Genomic DNA, 25,197 nt, shown 5'->3' with positions numbered 1-25,197 from the left:
TTTTTATCCGCATGACAGGAGTAGGAAGTAGTGATCGACCGATATCAGTTTTTTCGTTGCCGATACCGATACTTTGGCCAATGCATATAGGTATAGGCCGATATTTTTGCACATTTAAAAAAAATGTTTTATTATTTATGACAGGTACTTTTGTGGAGGGATCTGGTGGTCTAAAAGACCCCAAACCCCTCCCCTCTGCACTTAAAAGCATTCAAAACGCCATGTTTGGCCGTTTTGAATGCTGTCTTTTTTTAATCTGGTGCCAGACAGTACCCGGAAGTGATGTCACTCATGACATCACTTCCGGGATTTTGCATGGAGCCCCCGATCAGAACCGAATGCAGTTTTGATCGGGTCTTCGGCGGCCGTTCAGGCTGGTTGCCCGGGTCTCCCGGTGGGACGCTTCTGGTAATGACAGCCGAGCGGCTTCTCAGCCTCTTCGGTTGTCATTACAAGACAGCCGACCGTCGGCTATGGACGCCGGTACCAGGGTGATGTCTCTAGTTGCAGGCATCACTCCGGTACATGCACTTTCCCAAAATATCGGTAACCTCCGGGGCCGATTTTGATAGATTCAGAAAAATGCATATCGGTGCTCTATATATTGGCTTTGCCGATAATCGGTCGATCCCTAAGGGGAAGCAATGCCTAACATGGCAAAAATCTAAGATCATTGTTTTGCCTGGCACCTCTTCTTCTGAAATCACCACTGCTATCAAGTTTCTTAGTAAAAGAACATTGGGACCCTTTACCAACTAATCTGAACTAAATTGACAGCTGGCTGACCAAAAAGTGTAATTCCTATAAAAAAATAAAAAAAAAGTGATCTTTGACTTACCATAAAAATAATTTCTCTGCGTTCAATGATGGGCACAGCTCCCCAGTATTGCCGCCTTGCAAACCTGAGCCACTGACGCCTGAAATCAGAGACTACCTTAGGAAGGAACGAACGATTGACATGTGCGAAGAACTACCTTATCTTTGCGAACCACCAAGCAGGGGGTACGACAAGAGAATGTCACCTGTCCTGACACACTGTGGGCAGAGGTAATAGCCACCATAAAAAGGCCACCATCTGAGACAGCGTAAGCAGAGTAGTCTACCAAATATTCTCAAAGGGAGGCTTCTGGACAACTGAAAGCACCAAGTTCAGATCCACGGTGGTAAAGGAGACCGCACTGGTGGAGTCAGATGTCGAATACCCTTGAACAAAAAAAAAAAAAAAAAAAGGTATGCACCAGAGAATGCCAATTTAAAAAAAAAAAAAAAATTGCCAGGACCAGAGATCCCAGCAGGGAACTAGGTAAAAAAAAAAAATAAAAAAAATAAAAAAAAACACTGAAGACCTATAGCAGAGAGGGGGGAGTATACCACCTAGGACTGCCCATAGGTGTAGCAAAGTTCTTTTTTCAGCCTAGTGTCCTACTCCTGTAGGGGGCAATATAACCCAATGGTTCAGAATGCTGGAGATCTGTGCCTGTCAATGAACGAAAGAGAAAATAATGGTCTTTTACTGAAATGCAGCAATGTCAGATTTCAAAAGAGTGATAAAAGAGCAGGGCTTAGATCTGAGCTGTGTTCAAAAACTGATTGTCAATTCTAACCCTTTTCATAACATGACTAATCTTCACTTTATTGCATAAGTAAACTTTGTATACATTAGGTGTCCAAATCAGATCCTTACCTTCAGTTTGAATTCCAGCTGTGGCATCACAGAAACCAGCAAATTAGGATCTATTGCAAAGAGCTCCTGAATAAGGTCAAAGACATGCTCTGACAAGTCACTAACAGAGGACTTTCCCAACACCAAAACTTGGTTGAAAAACTAGGATTGTAAAAAACGAAAGAAACTTTATTAAAAAGGAAGTTAAAACATTGCTACAAGCTAAAACTAAACTCCACTGCTACATCTACAGAACAATATGGAGTTATATATCCAGCTGCCTAATATCAGTTTTGTAGCTCACCCCAAGAATTAGCTTTTACACAAGAGGGAAATGATCAGGGAGCAGAGCTTTAGTTTCTGCAACAACATGCATTATTGCAATTCCAATAACAGTTTTGACTTGCTCAGTTATACTCTTCTTACACAGTTAGGCAAACTATCTAAAATAAATGATAGTTTACTGAATACAATCATCAATCTAAGGTTGCTTGTAAATCGAATTGTACACTTACATTTGCAATACAAGGCTCAATTGTTTGAACTGTCCTCTTTAAAAGTACTTTGGCAAGGTCAAATGCTTGCTTGTTAAGATTCTGGGGGGGAAAAAAAAAGACCAGAATTGTTTTATGTATATTATTGGTGAGGAATGCTGGTACAAAAAAAACAAAAAAAACATTAAAATGTTATATGTAATCAGGTAGAATACCGCCCACACCTTTCATATACTGTACAATAAAAAATCTGATGCTAGGTAAACTTTTTCATGTAAAACAAATGCATGGAAACACTTATGGCTCGTTTACATTTCTGGGTGGGGGGGTTTTTTTAACCACACAGATAAGCAGCAGTAGGCATCCCCCACCCCAAACCCAAACCATCCAAGCAAATAGGAAAGCACTGTATATACCCCCACAAGCACATGCAATGCGTGCATTGGTGCTGCAGTTACAGGGTAAAAACAGGTGGCGAGGAGGTATCGAATCGCATTCTAACCACATGTTAAACGCTTTTCAGAACGCAGCAGTTTAGGCGCAAGTCTAAACCCAGCCTTACAATTTAATAAGATTCAAATGATAAAACAATCTTTGTTCAAGAACAGTTTATATATGCAATGCAAGAATGCTTTCAGGTGTATTCAACTTGCATTTGAGATCCGTTTGACATATGTCCATGTTCTATCCAAGTGCCTTCACGGATGCGTTTAACCTCCATGCGACTTTAATTTTGTCTACACCAAAGCTGCCATTAAGTTGTTTTGCTTCCCCATGAACTTATTTTGACACAGATCGATGATAAAATGTATTATGACATGTCAGGAAAGATTTCACGCAGACTAGTAAAGTTACCGAACTACTTTAATGTGGACCTAATTCCACGAATGTCAATTTAACATAGTTACATTGGTCCAGCTTTGACCAATGTATGAACCACACCCTGGAAGCTAAAAATCACTGTTCTAGACACTACTAATACTACAGTGATTGCTTCTAGCTTTCGAGTCCCATGTCTAGCGGCTATTTCTTACCGGACACAGGTGGTCACCAATCGGCACGAGGGAAATTAAAAAAAGGGACACTTTCCACTCTCTCACTGAATGCAGTGTTCTGTGATTGGACAAGGTGAATGTGTGACATCACTGCACTGCCTCTCCACATCCCCCAATCTAAGAACGCTTTGCATTTGTTGAGGATATGAAAAGCATTCCACCGAATTGCACCAAGTGCTGTAGTAGTGCTGTGAAGTATTGGTGTTTAAAAAACAGTGATTTTCAGGCTCTGCGTGTATCCCAAATCAATAATTACATTGTCTAACTTGGATCACATATGCAGAAACTGCAATACCTCGAATTCATCTTTACCTACAACTAATGCCTTTGCCAGGATGGTGGCATTTTATCTAATGATTTTGTTTTCATATTTAATAAACTAAAGGTGGAAGCGGGCACCACACAACAAGCTTCACAATAACCCAGCAGACAAACATCCAGAACATATTGTATAATTTGTTAGGACCCTGGTGTTCAACATGCAGCCTGCTGGAATTCGGTGTGCAGACTGCTTTATCGCAACAGTGTGGGAGATGTTTTTGTTTAACAGCTTAAGCGATTACAATCAAGCTTCTGAGCCAGCACGCAATGGTGTAAAGTCCTTTAAAGCACACAAGAGAAAAACTTCAAAGTATCTGCCCAAGGTCAAGGTATCTATCCCTTGACATTCAACAAGATCAAACCTGATCGCATTTTGCAGAGCTGCACACAAGAGCAAAAGTTGCTTTAAAAAAAGGCCTCCAGTAATTTGGCCAAAGCATCTTTAAATTCTGAGACCTTGTCCACTGGAACCATAAGAGTCTTATTGATATAGGAAACTGCCAGATCCACCGAAGGCACTCTTAGTATACTCACTTTCTATGGGAAATTTTTGAGCAAATAGTTTAGGCAGGACTACGCCTTTTCGGAACGAGCTCAGTTCACGTATTACAAATCCTTTAGATGAGGATGTACTGGATAAGAATGGGGATGCTCTGGTGGGTTCCATGATCCATTCCTGTAACCTTTGGGGGCACAGTAGGTGGTCATTTTAAGTGGGTCCAAACAACCTCCATGAGAAAACTCCTTTTTGGGTCAGAGTTAAAACCGGACCCAGGATGTAAAGATGCTACCACCCACCGAATGGATTTCATCCTATCTTCTGCACCCGCACAAAGCGGTGCAGTGATTTGAGGTCCAGAATTTGACGCACCTTGCCCTCCTTTCTGGGCACTGTTAACAGGTTTGAATAAAAACCTTGAAATCATTCCTGCTGAGGAACCTGTGCAAGGAGAGTCTGCACTGCCTCCTGAGATCCTTCAATTGATCCAGAGACAGAGATTAGATGGAAAGAAACTGTCTGCTGGGTGAGACCGAAAATCGATCTTGTACCCTGAACAAATTAGTTTGTGTAACCATTTGTCCCGAATTAGACGTCCAGGGTTCTTGAAAGTTACGCAGACGTCCCACCACCCAGAATCGGATGAGGATGCTCCTTCATGTAGAAGAGGATTTGTCCGCCGAACCGGACCAGCTGGTCTTGGGCTTACCCGACCAAGCCTACCCGTTTACTCCAGAGGCTCTGAACGGTTTACCGTTTACACGCGCGCTTGCGGCACAAAAACCCACCTGTGAGCCATGAAAAAAGGGTCCCGTATTACTGTGAGGTGCCTGGCCTTTGAGGATTGGGGTAGCAGAGAACTCTTACCCCCGTTAGGCCCTAGATTAACTAATTCAAGGAGTTCCCAAACAGGTGTTCACCCAAAAATGGAAGATCAGTTATAAGGCCTTCTTAGAAGCCTGGACCGCCGACCAGCTCTGCAGCCACACCATGTGGCATATGGCAATCCCCACCGCTGACACTCTGGCAACCAGAGGAGCTGCGCCCAGGGCTGCAGCACACAGGTACACCAGGGCCTTCTGGTCCGTGACCTCATCAGAGAAGGGGAACTGTCTCAGCAGTCAAGTTACCCTCAAGCACTGCAACCCATTCTGTAACCGTCTGAGAAACGAGGACAGACGCGAATACAGGTTTAAGTATAAGAGCCCGCCAGCAAATGCAGGTGGCGGGAAAGGGATTCCACCCATCAGTCCATCAGGTCTGTAAACACCGGGGAGACTTCCACAGGTACCACAGTAGATATGTTCTGAAAAAGGGTGATCCACCTTATTTGAGACTGAGACAGCAAAGGGATACGGCGTTGAAAGCGCTTTTGCACCACTAGAATGTGCTTCATGCGCCATTGCTCATTCACCATATCGTGAAAGTCTTCTATACTGCGCTGCATCTGGAGTTCCCCTCAAAGGCTGGCAGGGGCAAAAGTGTGCCCGAGAAATACCCAAAGTAACAAAACCCCTTACTGTATCACCTCTGAGAAGTAGCTGCTCTGTAGTGCAATCTCCAGCATGAAAACGTCTGACAGGAAGTGACATATCACCACTAGAGGCCGCACCCTACCTTTGTAGCCTCAGGCAACAATAAAATGGTAAATCAAATGGGGAAACCAGCACCTAGGAAACTTATGTGTAAAAACAATCACCAGAAACGCAGCCGCTGTACCATAGCAAAAGCTATGTGGCAAGTAAGGAAAATAAATTAGGCGCAATATCTGTGAAAAAAAAAAATGTTTTTGTTTTTATATATATATAAATGGTGGTGTTGAAATTAACGTAAAACAAAAAATGCTAAAGCAAATGTATGCGAATTATAAGTGCTAGTGCTTAAGTGCAAACATATGCGAATAAGCACCTGAAACCAATTGCTTGGCATGTATGGGTGCAAACTTAAGGTGCTGGTGCTTCAGTGCAATGGTGTATACTTATAAACAATAATATTCATAAACCCAAAAAATTACCAATCAGCACAAAATAATTATATCACAAAATATCATGTGCAAAAAGTGCAAGTGCAAAAAAGAAAAAATGCAAAAATGCGAGCATTCGTAAAATACTAGAAAATATTTCTCAAACTTAATCTCAGAGACTTCTTCTCGGCGGCCCCGAGAAGAAGTCAGGTGACTAAACTGGTAGGGCGTGGCTTACAGGACACAGACAGCACTGCTCAAGCATTGGAAAGGAACTGCTTCACATATCCCTGCTCACGGACGGCTTGAGCAGAGGATCCCTAGTGTCTGGCAGACACCAGCCTTGTGAGCGTTATGGAACTTATCTTTTATAAATAAAATAGTCTTATTATGCAGTATAACGCTATGTGTGGCATCCCTCTTTATCCCTCTATGTGATTCCACTAATTTAAACCTGAGCTGCAGTGACCAAGGAGAGAGGAGGTCAAGGATTAAAGTGTTAAAGCTTGATTGCTGGTTTATAATTTTACCAGCAATATATCTGGTGAGTTTACCCAGGCATTAATTACTGTGGTGGAAGGATCCTCACTGACACATCACAAGCACCTTGGAATTTATTTTTCAGCACTATTGCCACTTTTCTGCACGGGAGGTTTATAATAATGAACTTTATTTAATGGACTTTATTTTTAATTGTTTGATATGAGATTATCAAGTTTGAGAAATATTTTTTAGTATTTTACTAATGCTAGCATTTTTTTCTTTTTTGCACTTTCTGCACACAAAAGAGATTTTTGTGATATAATTATTTTTTGCTGATTGGTAATTTTTTGGGTTTATGAATATTATTGTTTATAAGTATACACCATTGCACTGAAGCACCAGCACCTTAAGTTTGCACCCATACATACCAAGCAATTGGTTTCAGGTGCTTATTAGCATATATGTTTGCACTTAAGTACTAGCACTTCTAATTAGCATACATTTGCTTTAGCATTTTTTGTTTTACATTAATTTCACTACCATCCCATATTTATTCACCACTATCTATAAACAATTTTTTCACAGATATTGCGCCCAATTTATTTTCCTTACAATAAAATGGTGCCAATAGTAAAGTATAAAAAGCTTAGGGAAAATGGCCGCTGCCCTTACACAGAGAGCCTATGCCCACACTTAAAATGACAGCCGCCAGTGCTGCCATGCAGTCAGGACCCAGGCATGAGGCCGCGGCGGGAATCCACCTAAAGGGACCGCCCAGGACAAGGTAACATTTATTAAACCGCCCTCCAGGTGTCAGACGCTGACTACAGCGTCCCCAGCGGGAGCAAGGAGGGCAGGGACCAGTCCTGATAGGCCTGGGGGATCTGTCAGAGAAACACAACCCTGTTATCCCCAGGAGTGGGCCCACATCTCCCCCTCATGGGTCTGTTTCAGGGACACTGGGGGCGTTGCATCACTCATCATAACATGGACCGGGTGGGCTCCGCTCCGAAGCAGTGCTGCCAGCCAAAAGAGGTATAGTGCGACACCACCAGGGCTTCGTCGTGGCGAGGCCTTGGCGGACCACAACATGCTCACACACGTTGGCCAGGCTGGGAGACCGTAAGGATCTAGATTATCCAGTGCGAAACCTCAGCCCGGCTGTCGCTTTTAGTTCACCAGGAGGATCCTCCTGACACTAGCTAGCGATAGTGAGTAAAGATAAACATTCTTGAAAAGAAAAACTGAGACCGGAGTCCCAGCAGAAGCCTAGGTCCTACTCCTTAACTAGGCAGCAAGAAACTGATTTGAGAGCACAGTGTGTCTGGGGTTATGTTGTGAGGGACAGACCCTATAGGCGTGTCGAGTGAAAAAGTTTTCACTGCCTAGTCTACTCCTGTAGATGGCGCATAACCGAATAGTGGAGAAGCATTGAGAGCTGAGTCTGTCAAAGGATGATAGAGAAATGGTTCTTTTAATCCCAGACCCATATTTATAAAAGTATTAAAAAGTAAGGGTCCCAACACTGAACCTTGGGGTACACCACTGATCACCTTAGACCAGTGGTCCTCAACCCTGGCCCTCAGGGCCCACTAACAGTCCAGGTTTGCAAGATAACTGAAATACGTCCCAGGTGATATCATTTTCTGCTCAGTGATTGCAGTACTCAAGTCTGCATCTCCCCAAAGGGAATACTTAAAATCTGGCCTGTTAGTGGGCCCTGAGGACCGGAGTTAAGGACCACTGCCTTAGACCATTCAGAGTAAGAAGCATCAACATGTAGTTCTCCTGTGTGTAATGCCAATTACACACGTGGGAAGAAAACCATAAAAAGCATCCACCAGTGACACTGCTCCAGTGCTAAATGGAAGCATTACAGGCTGTCCCCATGTGTCAGGATACCGCTCTAAGACAGCCACAGGCAATAGATCCAGATAAGCCAGTCTCCTGTCTCAAATGGAAAGCTTGAGAAAACTAGCCAACAAAAACAATTTTGTGCAGAGACTGCATAGGCGTGGCCATCACATTAAGACACTAGCAAAAAAACGGAATTTTTGTAAAATCTTACCTGTAAGATTCCTTTCTCTGAGTCCTCCGACAGTCGCCGCCTCTTCATATTCGTCACATATAGGGGTATTAGACTTTGCTCCGAAGGAGTAGCTAGGCAACAGAATATGTTAACAATAAAGCTTTAACATATCCCACCCTCAAGGGGTGGTCCCCTCAGTCAATACCCTCCTACTTCCTGCAACCATATCTCAGTTTTAGTGGAATAGCAGTAGAGTATACATTCAAACCCCAAAAGAGGGGCGGGGGCGGCGACTGTCGGAGGACTCAGAGAAAGGAATTTTACAGGTAAGATTTTACAAAAATTCCGTTTTCTCTTACGTCCTCCGACAGTCGCCGCCTCTTCATATTCGTCACATATGGGGACGTCCCAAAGCAGTGCAAACATGAGGGGTGGGAAACGCATCCGCGCCGAAAGGCAACGCAGTCTCCACATCAAAGAAAGGAACCTTACCAAAGGAAGGAAACCAGCTGGGCAACAGCAAAAATAAGTGCTCAACAGGAGCAACAACCCAGGAAAAGACAAAAAAACCAGGGGATACAAAAAACTATCCCAACAGCCAGGAGTCCCCAACAAGGGACCCTATGGAACAGCCGCACTGAGAACCTTGCGGCCAAAGGAAGCATCCGCCGATGCCTGAACATCTACTTTGTAGAATTTTGTGAAAGTGTGCACGGTCGACCAAGTCGCCGCCTTACACACCTGGGCTACAGAAGCCCCATGACGGCAGGCCCAAGACGTACTCAGAGATCTAGTAGAGTGCGCCTTCACAGGCACAGGGGGAACCTTCCCCTGCAAGGCATAGGCCTGTTCAATGGTCTGCCTGATCCATTTGGCGATGGTAGAGGCCGAAGCCGCCATGCCCTTCCGAGGACCCTCTGGAAGAACAAACAAGGAGTCCGTCTTACGAAAAGACTCAGTCGATTTAAGGTAAACCCTTATCGCCCGAACAACATCCAGAGAGTGCAATCTCACCTCCTTTGGATGTTTAGGCTTCGTGCACAACGAAGGCAAAACAATATCCTCGTTAAGATGGAATTCCGAAACTCGTTTCGGCAGAAAAGAAGGATTAGGTCGCAAGACCACCTTATCCAAATGAACAACCAGGTACGTAGACTTGCAGGACAAAGCCGCCAGTTCCGACACTCTGCGAGCCGAAGTGATCGCCACCAAAAAGGCGACCTTCTTGGACAACATAGACAACGAGATCTCCCTGATCTGTTCAAAAGGAGCACGTTGTAACACAGATAGAACGAGATTCAAGTCCCAAGGGGGCAAAGGATCCCTCCTAGGAGGAACCAGATGCCGCACACCCTGAATAAAAGTGCCAACCAAGGAGTTGGAAGCCACAGGACGTTGAAACAGAACGGCCAGCGCAGACACCTGACCCTTTATCGTAGCCAGCGCCAAACGCTGATCGACACCCGTCTGAAGGAAAGACAGCACACGGGAAACCGAGTACGTGCGGGGTGAAAACCCCCTGGACTCACACCAGGCAAAATAGGCCTTCCAAGTACGGTAATAAACCTTCCCCGAGGAAGACTTCCTCGCGTTGATCAAAGTATGAACGACCTCTGGAGAGAGACCCTTCTCCTTCAGGACCTCGGTCTCAACAGCCAGGCCGTCAAAGCCAGCGACTGTAAAGCAGGATGGTAAATCGGTCCTTGAGACAGTAGATCGTCTCGAAGAGGCAGACGCCAAGGGGCGTCGACCGCCAGATTCACGAGGTCTGCGTACCAGGACCGGCGAGGCCAGTCCGGTGCCACAAGAATCACCGTGCTGCGTTCCGAGTGTAACCTGCGAAGGAACCTGGACAGCAACTGAATCGGTGGAAATGCGTACATCAGCATGTACTGATGCCACGGGGCCACTAACGCGTCCGACGCGTCTGCCCGAGGGTCGCGCGTCCTTGCCACGAACCTCTTCACCTTGTAGTTGAGGCGAGACGCGAACAGGTCCACATCTGGAAGACCCCACTTCGCGCACAACATCTGGAAGACAGCCGGGTGGAGAGACCATTCCCCCTGATCCAGGGTCTGGCGACTCAGATAGTCCGCCTGCCAGTTCTCCACTCCCGGAATGTGAACCGCCGTTATCGCCGGGACATGAGTCTCGGCCCAAGACAGAATGTCGGCCACTTCTCGAGCCGCTCGGGCACTCCTGGTGCCCCCTTGGTGGTTGATGTAGGCCACCGCCGTGGCATTGTCCGTCTGCACCCGAACCGGGCAGCCCTGCAGCCGGTCCGTCCAGCGATGAAGACAGAGCCTTATCGCACGCAATTCCAGAATGTTGATCGGGAGGGAAGACTCCCCCTCCGACCAGGTCCCCTGGGCGGACAGAACGCCCAGAACCACAGCCCGACAGGCTGGCATCCGTGGTGATTATCGTCCACGAGATCGGACGAAACGACTTGCCCCCGGACACCAACGGGGACTGGAGCCACCACAGAAGGTTTTCCCTGGTGCGATGACTCAATGAGATCTGAAGATCCAGAGATTGAGGTCGCCCGTCCCACTTGGACAGGACCTCCGCTTGGAGACCCCGCGTGTGAAACTGCGCGAAAGGGATCGCCTCGAAGGCCGAGACCATCAATCCCAGACATCTCATACACGTCCGCAGAGACGAGTGTGGAACGTCCCTGAGGGACCTGACTTCCTCCTGAAGAGTCCTGAGTTTGTCTTCCGGCAGGAAGACCTTCGCCTGCACCGAGTCCAGTATCATTCCCAGATAGGGGAGACGAACCGACGGACTCAGTGTCGACTTTGGAACATTTATCGTCCAACCAAACTCCTGCAGAGTTTGCATTGTGACAGACAGGTCCTTCTCCAGACCCTGTCTGGTCGCAGACCGAACCAGAATGTCGTCCAGATACCCCAGGACAGAAATGCCCTGGGCCCTCAATAATGCCAGAACCGGTGCAAGCACCTTGGTGAAGACCCGCGGAGCCGAGGCGAGACCAAAGGGCAACGCCACGAACTGGTAGTGATCCTCCGCAATGGCAAATCGAAGGTATCTCCGATGACCCTCGAATATGGGGATGTGAAGGTACGCATCCTTCAAATCGATGGAGGCCATGAATTCCCCCGGAACCAGGGCAGCCACCACCGAGCGCAGGGATTCCATGCGGAACTTGCGAACCCGCACAGAGCGGTTCAGAGCCTTCAAGTCCAGAATCGGACGAACCTTGCCCTCCTTCCTGGGCACGGTGAACAGATTGGAATAAAACCCCCGAAATCTGTCCCGATGAGGCACCGGAACCACCACTCCCTGAGCCCTCAGGTCCCGCACCGCCAGGTGCAGATCCCGCAGGCGCTCTGGAGACAGTTGAAGATTTGAGGGAAAAAATCTGCTCTCCGGCCGAGAGAGAAACTCGATCTTGTAACCAGATCGAACGATTTCCAGAACCCATCTGTCCCGCACACGGGCCAACCAGGGCTGAAGAAAACCGAGCAAGCGTCCCCCCACCCCAAAACTGGGTGAGGGCGCCCCTTCAGGCCGAACTGTTATGGGCAGCAGGTCCGGATTGGCCGGACTTCCGTTTCCCAGACCAGGGCTTCTTCTGAGAGCCTTGGCCTTTGAACGGTTTGCCCTTGTAGTGCGGCCGAAAGGCACGAAAGGACCCCTGAGGGGGCCGAAAATTAGCATGCTTCTTCCCAGAAGCCCCCTTAGCCTTGGGGAAATGGGGCAAGAGAGTGCTCTTACCCCCGGTGATCCCCTTAAACAACACATCCAGGGACTCCCCAAAAAGGCGAGACCCATCATAAGGTAGATTGGCTAAGGTCTTACGTGAAGATTGGTCCACCGACCAACATTTCAACCAAACCAGGTGGCGAGACAACACCGCCACGCTGTGCACACGTGCAGCCAACGGAATCAGGTCCAGGTCCGCATCACACAGATACATGGACACCCTGGTGGATCTGATCCACCATATCCAGGGTCGCCGCCGAGGCCGAATCGGCCACTAGGACGCGCCTAAGCAGGTTACACAGTCCCAGACTGAGACCCCCCCAGACAGACAGGTCCCCACAGAAATACACTTACCTCACATGGCGTGGGGAACCCGCACAGGCGAACAAGCCGCTGCACATGAGGCAGGGAGAGTCGCAATTCAAGACGCACATAATGGAGGTTAAGAAACCGCACAGCGTCCGGTGAGGTAGCCACCTCACCAATCATCCCTGCACCGAACAGGGATGGGTCGTTCACTGTGCCAGGAGCGTTACCTGGCTGAACGCTCGATGGCAGACTGGGAAGCCACTGACCCACGACCTGCGACCAGGGGGATCAGCCCGAGACCCAGTCCGCATGATCCTCTTCGTCCGAAGAACTAACTAATGCTGACAAAAATAACAGCTAAGTAAAGGTAGAGAGAAAACTCAAACAAAATATTAAAAAGAAGAAAGAGTCTGGGACAAAGTCCCAGCACAGAGAGAGCCAGCCACTCCTGACAAGCTAGACATTAAAACTGAGATATGGTTGCAGGAAGTAGGAGGGTATTGACTGAGGGGACCACCCCTTGAGGGTGGGATATGTTAAAGCTTTATTGTTAACATATTCTGTTGCCTAGCTACTCCTTCGGAGCAAAGTCTAATACCCCTATATGTGACGAATATGAAGAGGCGGCGACTGTCGGAGGACGTAAGAGAAACTGAAATTCTGCCTAGCTGGGAGGGGTTATACCCATTTTTTTTTTTGCTACTGTCCTGAAGGTGGCAGCATAACTATCGTAATGTATATGAAGATAACCTGTGTCCTTGGATGTGCAACAGGATTTTGTCCTTTAGTGCTATAGCAGCCTTTGAAAGGGTTCCCCTCCCTATGACACTCACAGATCAAATAAAATTCAATACTGTATTAGAATTCTAACCATTACCAGAAATAGTAAGCCATTCAATTTCTTTTAAAGGACCTATTTTCAAAGAGACCAATGAACTCTAACGCAGTAGGGCATGTAAGGTTCATTGATTCTCTTTCTAAACATGTTTTTGCATTGCAAAAAAGTAAAAACATCAAGCAGCCTCAAAAAACAGAAATACAAAAAAGGAGACGCCCTTCATGCCATTTGAATATAATCTAAAGTTAGCGTGGATTAAATAAGGTGACGTCACAAGCTGAGCTGCTCCATTAGAATCCGGAACATATATGAAAAATGCTGACCTTATGAGCAGGGATGAGATTAATGAGAATAGAATCCAGCAATTCTTGTGTAACGCCATCTCCCTCCATGGTTATTGAGCTCATTAAATCCAACATGTGCATTTGAACTTTCTGGTTGTGGCTGTTACTGTAGAATCAAAAACACTGAATGAAGAATTTATGTGGAACAACATGAAGTGGTACACAGCATGCAGCCCAACAACCAGTAATCAACTTAAAAAATATCTAAGACAAAAGACCTGTGCATATCAAAAGAACCTGTTCAAAAACAGCTACAAATATTAGCAGCAGGTAGCTATAGCCTGATAATGCTATACAGTCCAGCAATTACTGCAACCCCTCTAACTTAGAAATGTAAATAGTAGCTTTCTCAAAGTTGCTTTTTACCATACCATAGGCAGCACTGCCAACCCACCACCCAAAATGACAAAGCCTAGGCCTGTATTGCAGAATTAGGAGCTCCAAACAATATGGCACTGGAATGCATTCGCAAAAAAGCAAACTGCTCCAATTGCTTACTTACTCTGTCACCTATTTACTAAGAACAATTTTTAGTTTTTTTTTTTCTACTTCCACGGGTCTGATTTAATGTAAAGTCAGACGCAACCACGTTTTGCCTTGTTAAATTAACCCATTGAACACCTACCTCGCTCTAAGCAACGATTGATATTTTTTATGCTCTTGGCAGCTAAGCTTACTATAGCCCGTTCATGGAAGAGGACCTCTGTATGCATGTCGCTATACAGACGAAAGGTATCCTGAATCATGCTCAATGAGCAATTTGATAGGGATACTGTAAAATGAATTGAAGCCATCTGGAGCCCTTGGGCTGTCTATGTACAAGTTGGGCTCTAGAGCAGTGTTTCTCAACTCCGGTCCTCAGGGCATACCAACAGGCCAGGTTTGCAAGATAACTGAAATACATCACAGGTGATATCATTTGCTGCTCAGTGATTTCAGTATTCAAGTCTGCATCTCCCCAAGGTAATACTTAAAATCTGGCCTGTTAGTGTGCCCTGAGGACCGGAGTTGAGAAACACTGCTCTAGAGGACTTGGTCATATCAGGTCCGTCCCAGGGGAGTTGAATCCTTCTCTTACTCTCTGGGTTTCTCTTGGTCTTTCTCCCCACTTTCAATTTTCTCTTTGCTTTTCTTATTTCTTTTTCTGTCTTTCCTGAGATCTATTGTTTATTGGACCTCTCCCCCGTGACATGCCACAGGTAGAGCTCCTGCCACTCTTTGTTCCAGCACAGTGAGAAGGTTGCTTTGATTTCTGTTAAATGCTCAACAAGTCATTTGGAAATGCATTACGAGTTTCCTACCCTCCCTTGTTTGGGAGATCAATGCTATGGGTCCATTAAATTTCACCTTATTTGTTTTAGAAATTTTGGATGTGTTTACCATTCTCTGTTTTTGTCAGCCTGTGCCAGGGTTCTGGCTGTTGTGACGATAAATGTGATTTCTCTTGGTCTGATTGCCAAACTGCTAATAAAAATGATTGAAAGTAAAGTCTGTCAGACAACTGATACACCGGCAGGAAATAATTGGAACAACTGCACATATTTTAACAGCACTTATACCCAGTATCTAAAGAGTGTTCCATCAGTGCCACAAGTGACGCTGAATTCAGAGCACATTTTGCAGGTGTATATAAATATACAAACTGTATGCAGATATAATATAGAGGGCAGTACTTTCTAGAAAAGCAAAGAAAACAGTAAAGTCACAAAGAAACACAAAGGTTTTTTTTTAACTTACTTAATAACTGAGAACAGAGTCCTAAAGAGTTGAATAAATATTTCATTGCAATCCTCTAATTCAAAACAAATGTTGTAGGATTTGACCCATGCTAAATTCTAAAATGAGAAGGAAAAAAAATTATATGCAATCAATGAAAGCTTGAGCACTAACAGTAACATGTACACACATACCTTAATCTCCTTTAAAAAAAAAAAAAAAAAATTTTTATGTACCAGTAAACGCCATGTCTTGAAATACAGTACAGGACAGGAAGTCATAGACAATGGGTTATTTGCCACTACCTGCAGGTGACTGGACACAGGCAAAAGCTTTCTTGGGAAGAAGGATTCCAGTGCCATGGTTCATATAACCATGGTTTACCTAAAGCTACCAACTCCAGTGGGACTCCAGTTTTCTAGCAAGCAATAGGGAGACAAAGGTGAGAGACCTTTGTCCTGTACTGTATAACTGTATAACAAGATACACACACACACAAATGCAAAGTATTTTGTAAAAGTATTACAGATTTCACTAGGGTAAAAAAGAAATCAAATACCTCTAACAGATAAAAATATCTATTGAACTGAGGACTTTTTGTGTCTTCCAGGCCTTTCAGTTGTCTTGTTATAAACAAGAATATGTCCTGCATAAAAGAAAGGGAAAATGTATTTTAGAAATGCATTTGATAATATAAAAGAAAATGTTTTTTCTTAACCCTTTGGCGTTGGCTCTCAGCCATGCCTTGAAGGGGTTTGGAACCCTGGGAGGCAGGGCCGGGGCTTGTGACCATGTGGCTGATGTGATTGGCTGTCACATGACCGGAAAACTGCAAATCGAAAGAAGCGATCGGGGGCTTTTTGTGAGCCGCCGGTCATTGAGCCGGGAGTGCGCACACTCTTGGCAGAACTCTACTGGCGCTAATGCACACAAATTTGCAGCCGCTCTGCACCTAGGGGTTAAAAGAAGAAAAAAAAAAAAAAAAAAGGGACAATAACACTATTAGACATGGAATACCAATTTAGGCTGCTCAAAGGAGGATGTTTTGTTTTTTAAATCAGCCAGTAGAAAAAACAAAAAAACAAACTGATTCTCTCACATGAAGGAATCCTCCCCACTGTGCTATTGTATTCTGACAGTGGGACACCTCTGCTGTCAGAATACATTGATTAGTGCTGCAGTCAAATCAGCTGCACGCGCTGTTCAAACACAAATTTTCCAATATTTCCTTTGGAGAAGAGTTGATCACTAGGTCAACTCCACTCCAACAGAAATGGCCATAGATGGATGGCACCTTGGCTGGTCTAAGGCCAACTTAAGAGGAAAAGTTAATCTACGTCCAACAACCAAAGGAAAACCATATCCTGCCCATAAAGGCAGGTTAGACACTATAGGGTATCGGGTTCCACCTTCCTTACACTATTTGCCACCTTGATCCAATGCCAGAGCTCTGACAAAAACCCCAAACCTCAGGGTAAGGAACACCGGTATTTCCTCCAGTATAACACAAGTCAGCTACTGGTATCAGAGTAGTCAATTACCAGGTCACAGTTCTATCAAACAGGGTATTAGGAGGGAATACTTGAGAAAGTGTTGATCAAAGTGTATATCTTTGATGCAATTTCAGGGCTCTTGCAGCAGATTTAAGCATGAAGTAATGCAGTGAAGCCAACAGCAGGCATTTAACAAAAGTCTAACACATATCTGGGTTATCCACTTGGTACAGCTCATATAGCAACCCCTCTGCACTCCTCATGTCCAGGATGATCTTGCCCTCCAACTCCCAATGTGCTGGTATCTCAAATTTTGAATGAAATAGAACAGAGGCGGATACATGGAGCTTACATGTTTTAATTATTCATACGACCCCCACAATAAAAATCCACTTAAAAGATTAAAATGAGAATGCGCTTTTTAAAATCACATCAGCCAGGTCACCACTACTATGCAATGGTGGCAGCGTGACGTCCCGGGCCTGGCTCCTCCCTCCTAGATGCCTTGCGCCCTTTAACTGGATATTTATGGTAGGTCATATGAATAAATATTTAAAAAAACAGGAAGCACTATGTACCCGCCTTTCTGTTCCATGCAATTCAAATTTGAGGTACGAGGACATTGGGAGTTGGAAGGGGAGATCATCTTAGATCTGAGGAGGAGTGAAGATGGGTTACCATATAGGCTGTACTGAGTGGATAACATAGATGAGAATGTTTAAATGTGCTTAAGGTGAGGTTTTTCACCTGGTGTGTGGAGGTGCATGAATCATTGGAGGAAGAAAGGAAATAGAAGATAATTTTTTGGGGAGCACTGCACTTATTTCATTTTACGCACCCAATAAATATTTAAGGTTTTGCATTGGATCCTATGCAGGGACTATTGGACTTTCAGATACGGATGCGAGTAAGGTATACTGATTAGAGTATTTGGTTGCGATGCACTAATTTCACTTGAATTTATGTATATCAGATGGTGTTTTGAAATCACTATATAGCGTTTAGCTGGCAACTTATTGTATATTGTTCATTTGTTTTGATTTAATATTGTTTGAGGATATTTGGGGTTGCGCTGATTAAAATTGGATATTCTTTTGATACCTTACAAAGCTTGTCGTGTAGCGTGACAAAGTACAGGTTCACAACAAAAATGCAAACCACAGCAAGCCACACAAGATCATGTCTAACTTACCTACAGTTTCCAAAAATAAATAGGGAAGGACTAGCAAAAGGAGAACATTGCAAGATATCACTAGATACAAAACATGGCAAGTCTTAAAATCGCGAGCCCGTAATAAAAGGGGAAAAAAACAAACAAATGCTTCTCAAAAATATCCACAGGTGACATTTTAAAAACTGAATTTTTGTAAAATCTTACCGTAAAATTCCTTTCTCTGAGTCCTCCGACAGTCGCCGCCCACTCATAGTCTTCACTTATGGGGTATTGACTTCATCTCCACAGGAGTTTCTAGGCATAAGACTTGTAAAAGAACAATACATTTACATACTCACACACATGGGGGCTGTCCTAGTCCAATATCCCCCTGCAATAGCCATCCCAAATCAGTTTGGTCGCAAGCAGTGATAGTGTATAAAAAACCCCCAAAGAGGGGCGGGGGCGGCGACTGTCGGAGGACTCAGATAAAGGAATTTTTACGGTAAGATTTTACAAAAATTCCATTTTCTCTTACGTCCTCCGACAGTCGCCGCCCACTCATACAGTCTTTACATATGGGGACGTCCCAAAGCAGTGTAGACATGAGGGGTGGGCATCGCAACCGCCAGAAAAGCAACGCAGTACCCACATCAGAGAAAGGAACCTTACATGCACAGAAAGGTAAGCTTCTGGGTAACAAAAAAGGGCTCAATATGAGCAACAACCCAGGAAAACAAATAACCAAGGGGATAAACAACACCAACAGCCAGGGACCCACACAAACCAGGGTTCCCTATGGCACTGCCGCACACAGAGAACTTTGCGGCCAAAGGAGGCATCAACTGACACCAGAATATCAATTTTGTAGAATTTTGAAAAGGTGTGCACCGACGACCAAGTCGCAGCCTTGCACACCTGGGCCACCAAGGCCTGATGCCGGAAGGCCCAGGATGCACTCACCGATCTGGTAGAGTGAGCCTTGACAGGTAAGGGAGGAACCCGTTGCCGCAACGAATAGGCCTGTACAATGGTCTGTCTGATCCATTTGGCAATGGTTGCTGCAGCGGACGCAGCCATACCCTTCCGAGGTCCCTCAGGAAGGACAAAGAGAATCCGATTTCCGAAAGGATTCAGTAGCCGACAGGTAAACCCTGATCGCCCGGACAACATCCAAGGAATGCAAGGCAACCTCCTTTGGATGCTTAGGGTTCCCACAAAGCGAAGGCAAAACAATGTCCTCATTTAGGTGGAACTCCGAAACCACCTTCGGCAAAAAAGATGGATTAGATCGCAAGACCACCTTATCCCTATGAACCACCAGGTAAGGGGAACAGCAAGACAACGCCGCTAACTCCGACACTCTGCGAGCAGAAGTGATCGCCACCAGAAAAGCAACTTTGAGACAGCAGAGGCAACGAGATTTCCCTGATGTTTTCAAACGGGGAACGTTGTAACACGGACAGAACCAAGTTCAAGTCCCATGGAGGTAAGGGCTCCCTTCTAGGAGGGGCCAAGTGACGCAAACCTTGAATGAAGGTGCGAATCAAAGAATTAGATGCCACAGGGCGTTGGAAAAGAATAGCCAGTGCAGATACCTGGCCCTTAATCATGGCCAATGCAAGGCGCTGGTCCACACCAGTCTGGAGGAAAGCTAACACCCTCGCCACCGAGTAGGAACGAGGAGAGAAACCCCTGGACTCACACCAGGCAAAATAAGCTTTCCATGTACGGTAATAAATCTTACCAGACGAGGCTTTTCTAGCCTTGATCAAAGTAGGAATGACCTCTGAAGAGAGACCCCTGTCTCTCAGGACCTGGTTTTCAACAGCCAAGCCGTTAAAGCCAGCAACTGTAAAGCAGGATGGAAGATCGGTCCCCGAGACAGGAGATCTTCTCACATTGGCAGCCGCCACGGAGGTCGACAGCCAGGTGAACGATGTCCGCGTACCAGGACCGACGTGGCCAGTCCGGCGCCACCAGAATCACCGGATTTGTTTCCGAGGCCAACCTGCGAAGGAACCTGGACAACAACTGAATCGGAGGAAAGGCATATATCAGATGATACTGATGCCAAGGCACCACCAGCACATCCGAGGCGTCTGCCAGTGGATCGCGCATTCTTGCCACAAACCTTTCCACCTTGGTTTTTAGCCGAGACGCGAACAGATCCCCATCCGGGGATCCCCACTTCGCACACAGCAGTTGAAATACCTCCGGGTGCAAGGACCATTCCCCCTGGTCCAGGGTCTGGCAGCTCAGATAATCTGCCTGCCAATTCTCCACACCCGGAATGTGGAACTGGCGAGATCGCAGGGACATGAATCTCGGCCCAAGACAAAATGATGGTCACTTCCTGGGCCGCCCTGACACTCCTGGTGCCCCCTTGGTGGTTGATGTACGCCACCGCAGTGGCATTGTCCGTCTGCACCCGTACAGGGCGGCCCTGAAGACGATCCGACCAATGGAGCAGGCACAGCCTGATCGCTCTTAACTCTAAAAATGTTTTTCAGGAGGGAGGATGCCTCCTCCGACCAAGTGCCCTGGGCAGACAGGTTGCCCAGAATGCCACCCTAGCCCGACAGGCTGGCATCCGTGGTTATCACCGTCCACAGAATGGGCTGGAAAGATTTTCCGTCTGACACCGCCGGGGACTGAAGCCACCACAAGAGGTCCATTCTGGTCCAGCGACTCAGACACTTTCAGGTCCAAGGACTGAGGCAGTCTGTCCCACCTGGCCAGGATCTCCACTTGAAGAGATTGCGTGTTAAACTGTGCAAACGGTATCGCCTCGAAGGCTGACAGCATCAACCCCAGGGGCCACATACAGGTCCTGAGTGATGAGGATTCGTTGTCCCTGAGGGACCTGACCTCGTTCTGTAGGGTCCGGAGCTTGTCCTCCGGCAAGAACACCTTTGATTGAGCAGAGTCTAGAACCATCCCCAGATACGGGAGACGAATCGAAGGTGACAAGGCTGACATCTGAATGTTGATGGTCCAACCGAACTCCTGGAGCGTCTGGACCGTAGTGGACAGATCGCGTAACAGGCTCTGACTGGCACTCGATCTTAACAGGAGATCGTCCAGATATCCCAAGACCACAATGCCCTGTGACCGCAACAGGCCCAGAACAGGTACCAACACTTTGGTAAAGACCCATGGAGCCGAAGCGAGACCGAAAGGTAACGCCACAAACTGGTAATGATCCTATGTGATAGCGAATCGGAGATACCTCTGATGGCCCTCGAAAATGGGGATGTGCAGATACGCATCCTTTAGGTCTATAGAGGCCAGGAACTCCCCCAGATTCAGGGAGGCCACCGAGTGGATTCCATGCGGAATTTTCAAACGCGCACAACGCGGTTCAGCGCTTTCAAGTCCAGAGTCGGACGCACTTTGCCCTCCTTTCTGAGCACAGTGAACAGATTTGAATAAAAACCCCAAAACCTGTCCCGATGAGGCACCGGGACAATCACCCCTTGGGTGAGGAGATCCTGCACCGCCTGATGCTGGTCCTGCAACCGCCCTGGGGTCAAATGAAGATTCGAGGGAAAGAAACTGTTCGCCGGCCGTGAAAGAAATTCGATCTTGTACCCTGACCAAATGATTTCCTGAACCCACCTGTCCATGATTCGGAGCAGCCAAGGTTGGAGAAAACCGGGCAAACGTCCCCCCACCCCTGAAACGGGTGAGGGCGCCCCTTCAGGCAGAGGCGGACTGGCCGGATTTTTGTTTGCCAAACCAGGGCTTCTTCTGGCCACCTTGGCCCTTGAAGGGTTTCCCCTTGTTCTGTGCCTTGAAGGCACGAAAGGACCCGAGTAGGTTTAAAGGAGGGGGCCCGCTTACCGCGGAAAAACTTACCCTTAGGGTTCTGGAGCAGTAAAGTGCTCTTACCCACAGTGACTCCTTTAACCAATTCATCCAGGGATTCCCCAAAAAGGCGAGACCCCGCATAGGGGATATCAGCCACCGCCTTCCGTGATTTTTGTTCAGCCGACCAACATTTCAACCAGATTAAGCAACGGTTAATGACAGCGACACTGGACAAGCGTATGGCCAAAGGGGCCTCATTTAGAGCCACATCGCACAAATACATGACCCCACGATAGAACTGATCCACCATCTCCACTGTAGTGGGAGGGGCAGAGTCGGCCACGAGGGCGCGTTTGAGCACCTTGGTCCAATCCGCCACAGCTTGAGCCACCATCACAGAGGCAAAAATAGGCTTGAGCATGGAACCCGCCACCATGTAGGAGTGTCGGGCAAGAGATTCCAGACTCCTATCCGTAGGGTCCCTAAACACCAGAGAGTCCTCGGCAGGGAGCAGGGTAGATTTGTTCAATCTGGCCACCGTGTGATCCACTTGAGGCCCACACCAACGCGCCATCGTAGTAGCCGCAAAAGGGTAGAGAAGATGAAACTTCTTAGGCACCACGAAGGTGTGTTTTAAATTACGCCATAGCTCATTCACCTTATGATGAAACTCTGCGGGGCAAGGAAAAACCTGCGCTGTCTTGCGGGTCCTGTGTGTACCAAAAGAGGACAAAAACGCCCGGAGGAGTGGGCTCATCCTTCAAATGTAGTGTTTCCTTTACCGCTAGGATCAACTAACCCATAGCTGCGCGTTCCTCTGGCGACCCGGGGGGGTCATCCACCCCTGCAACCTCCGCCTCCCCCTCCGACTCTTGCGGGTCCTGAGAAGAGCGAGACCCCGAAAGGGCCACGCTACCTACAGCAACCATATCACACTCAGAATCAGAAGAAAAGGAAATTCTAGGCCTTTTCCCAGCAGCACGTTCAGACATCAGCACATCCATTTTGACACCAAAGTTGCCACAACAGCAGCCAAATTAGTGACGGTAGAGGATTCAGAGGACCCTGAATCCCCCACCAAAGCTGGAGGAAATTTGCTGTCCTGGGATTCCATAGTAGAATTAAAAAGTTTTTTGTTTTTTGGAACTGGCCCTTTAAGAGCGCTGCGGACCCCCACAGCACACCGCTATCGAGACTGTGAAACACAGACCCCCCCCCCGCAGGGACAAAACTGACCAGATAAAGTGCACAAAGCAGGATAAGAAAGGAACAGCAGGACAGACACCCCACAGTGTGTTACCAGCTTCTTCGGTTGGCTCTGTGAGAAAAAAGGAAATGTCACAGCTGGAGGCTGAACTAGGCTGCAGGCCAAGGGAAAATGGATGCCCATAGAAACTAATGGGAGGCTTCGGCAAGATGGCCGCTGACATGTGCTCTGAACGATCGCAATGCCACACGCAAGATGGCGCCGCAAGGCACCAAAATCACTACATAGCATGCTGTAGAAATGCCCACAAAGAAGCCAGACATGCTGCCCACACTTAAAATGGCGGACCGGCGGTGTTTAACCCCACAGCGGTCGCCATATGCGTCTGTACCTCCAAGCACCCAAGGTGACCATAGGAGAGGGACCTCCACAAACCCCACACAGTACTGCTGAGGGAATAAAAAACCCCCGCAGGGACCGGATCAGGGAGCCCAAAAACGCACAGACATAGGGGACACCACAGACACACAGGACTGCCGACCCCAGACAGAGGCCCCACATAGAATGTACTTACCTGTACCCGATGGCGTGGGGCGCCGCATATCAAGCGGGAAACCCCCCCACCCTCAGATGGCAGGGGAGTGCCGCCAGCCAGAACGCAGGACACTATTAGTGCACGGATGAACCAATGCTGTGTCCAGTGAGGTAGCCACCTCACATGGCTGCATCCCTGATGGACAGGGATGGGTCATTTGTGAGGCCAGGGTGAACACATAGCCTGCGAAACGCTCGATGGCGGGCTGGGGTTCCATCTGACCCTCTGTCCTGGAGAACCAGGACGGTCAGTCCAATTCCCAGCTCCGCAAACACCGTCTTCATCCGAAGATCCACTAACTAGTGCTGATAAAATAAACAGCTAGCAATGTAAAGAAAAAAAAGACATCTTTTGAAAATAAATCATAAAAGAAAAAAAAAAAAAAAAAAGAGGAAGGCTGAGACTGTAGCCTCAGCACAGGGAAGCCTATCCACTCCTAAGCTAGGCAGAAGACAAAACTGAATTGGGATGGCTATTGCAGGGGGGTATTGGGACTAGAAGGAGAGCCCCCATGGGTGTGACCATGTAGATTAATTGTTCTTTTACAAGTCTTATGCCTAGAAACTCCTGTGGAGATGAAGTCAATACCCCATAAGTGAAGACTGTATGAGTGGGTGGCGACTGTCGGAGGACGTAAGATAAATAAACAGTTTAGTCGTATACGTGAGCTATGTTGCTAGAATTATTGCTCTCACTGACATTTGCAACGATACCTCACACGTGTCATGTAATCATGGTTTACATACACGTGTTCACCCTGTTTGCGCAGGGAAACTGGGGTTATGTTTAATTTTTTTTTTTTTTTTTCTAATGAATTTTATTGTAATTTATTTTTTTATTCAATTTTATTGCCATTACAAGGGAGTGAACAAACCCCCCATATGATAGCTTTGAGAGCTGAACTGGTTAAATACAATTTCATCTCCTCCTTGCGAGTACAGATCAGGAGTTATTTTAGTACACGAGTAGATAGGCGGTACCTTTAATTTATCATGAGATGTGTATGGCGCTTCTGGTGCATATATTCTGAAGATATCAGCCAAACAGCAGGCTACTAATAGGCGAACATCTTTGTTAGGATTCCTGAGGAAGAATTCAGATGAAAGGTGCAAGGCTAAAGGGAGATATTGCTGTTTCTCATCTTCTGAATCCTGGTCCATATCCATAAACGTTTTAACCACCATCTGGGAGAAAAAACAAAGAATCGTTTATAAAAAAAAACAAAAAAACAAAAAAACACCTTTTTAAACCAATGTTAGGCCCCTTTCACATGGGCGCACCGCCCGACAGTCCGTTCTGCTCAGCGGGGGATCGATCTGCCGATCCCCGCTGAGCAGGCGGATGACAGGCTCAGTCTACACTCCGTGTGACGGAGCTGTCAGATTCCCCGCTGTCCTCTGTCCCCGCCTGTCCGTTCTCATCCGATCCTCCAGACGGATAGAAAATAGGGTCTCCATGCGTCCAGATTCCACAGACCAGATCGGATCAGATAG

At 46.7% G+C, this 25,197-nt stretch overlaps 1 protein-coding gene across 3 annotated transcripts in view; it reads right to left on the bottom strand.

Annotated features, from left to right (window-relative positions):
* Positions 1–25,197, bottom strand: part of PDS5A (PDS5 cohesin associated factor A) — a 337,552-nt gene that overhangs the window by 264,257 nt on the left and 48,098 nt on the right. For 2 of the 3 annotated variants that reach the window (XM_082258623.1, XM_082258625.1), the window contains exons 3-9: positions 24,685–24,888; positions 16,003–16,089; positions 15,465–15,562; positions 15,108–15,191; positions 13,707–13,833; positions 2,179–2,259; positions 1,685–1,825 (exon numbers count right to left, since the gene is read on the bottom strand). In XM_082258623.1, coding sequence (XP_082114749.1) covers positions 1,685–1,825; positions 2,179–2,259; positions 13,707–13,833; positions 15,108–15,191; positions 15,465–15,562; positions 16,003–16,089; positions 24,685–24,888 — 822 coding nt within the window. The remainder of the gene's footprint in view (positions 1–1,684; positions 1,826–2,178; positions 2,260–13,706; positions 13,834–15,107; positions 15,192–15,464; positions 15,563–16,002; positions 16,090–24,684; positions 24,889–25,197) is intronic. The other variant, XM_082258624.1, reaches the window with a different exon arrangement.

The sequence above is a fragment of the Pelophylax lessonae genome (assembly GCF_965119305.1).
Source record: "Pelophylax lessonae genome assembly, chromosome: 1".
NCBI lineage: Eukaryota > Metazoa > Chordata > Amphibia > Anura > Ranidae > Pelophylax > Pelophylax lessonae.
Note: the sequence above shows the minus strand (reverse complement) of the source record. Positions and strands in the feature narration are given on the sequence as shown.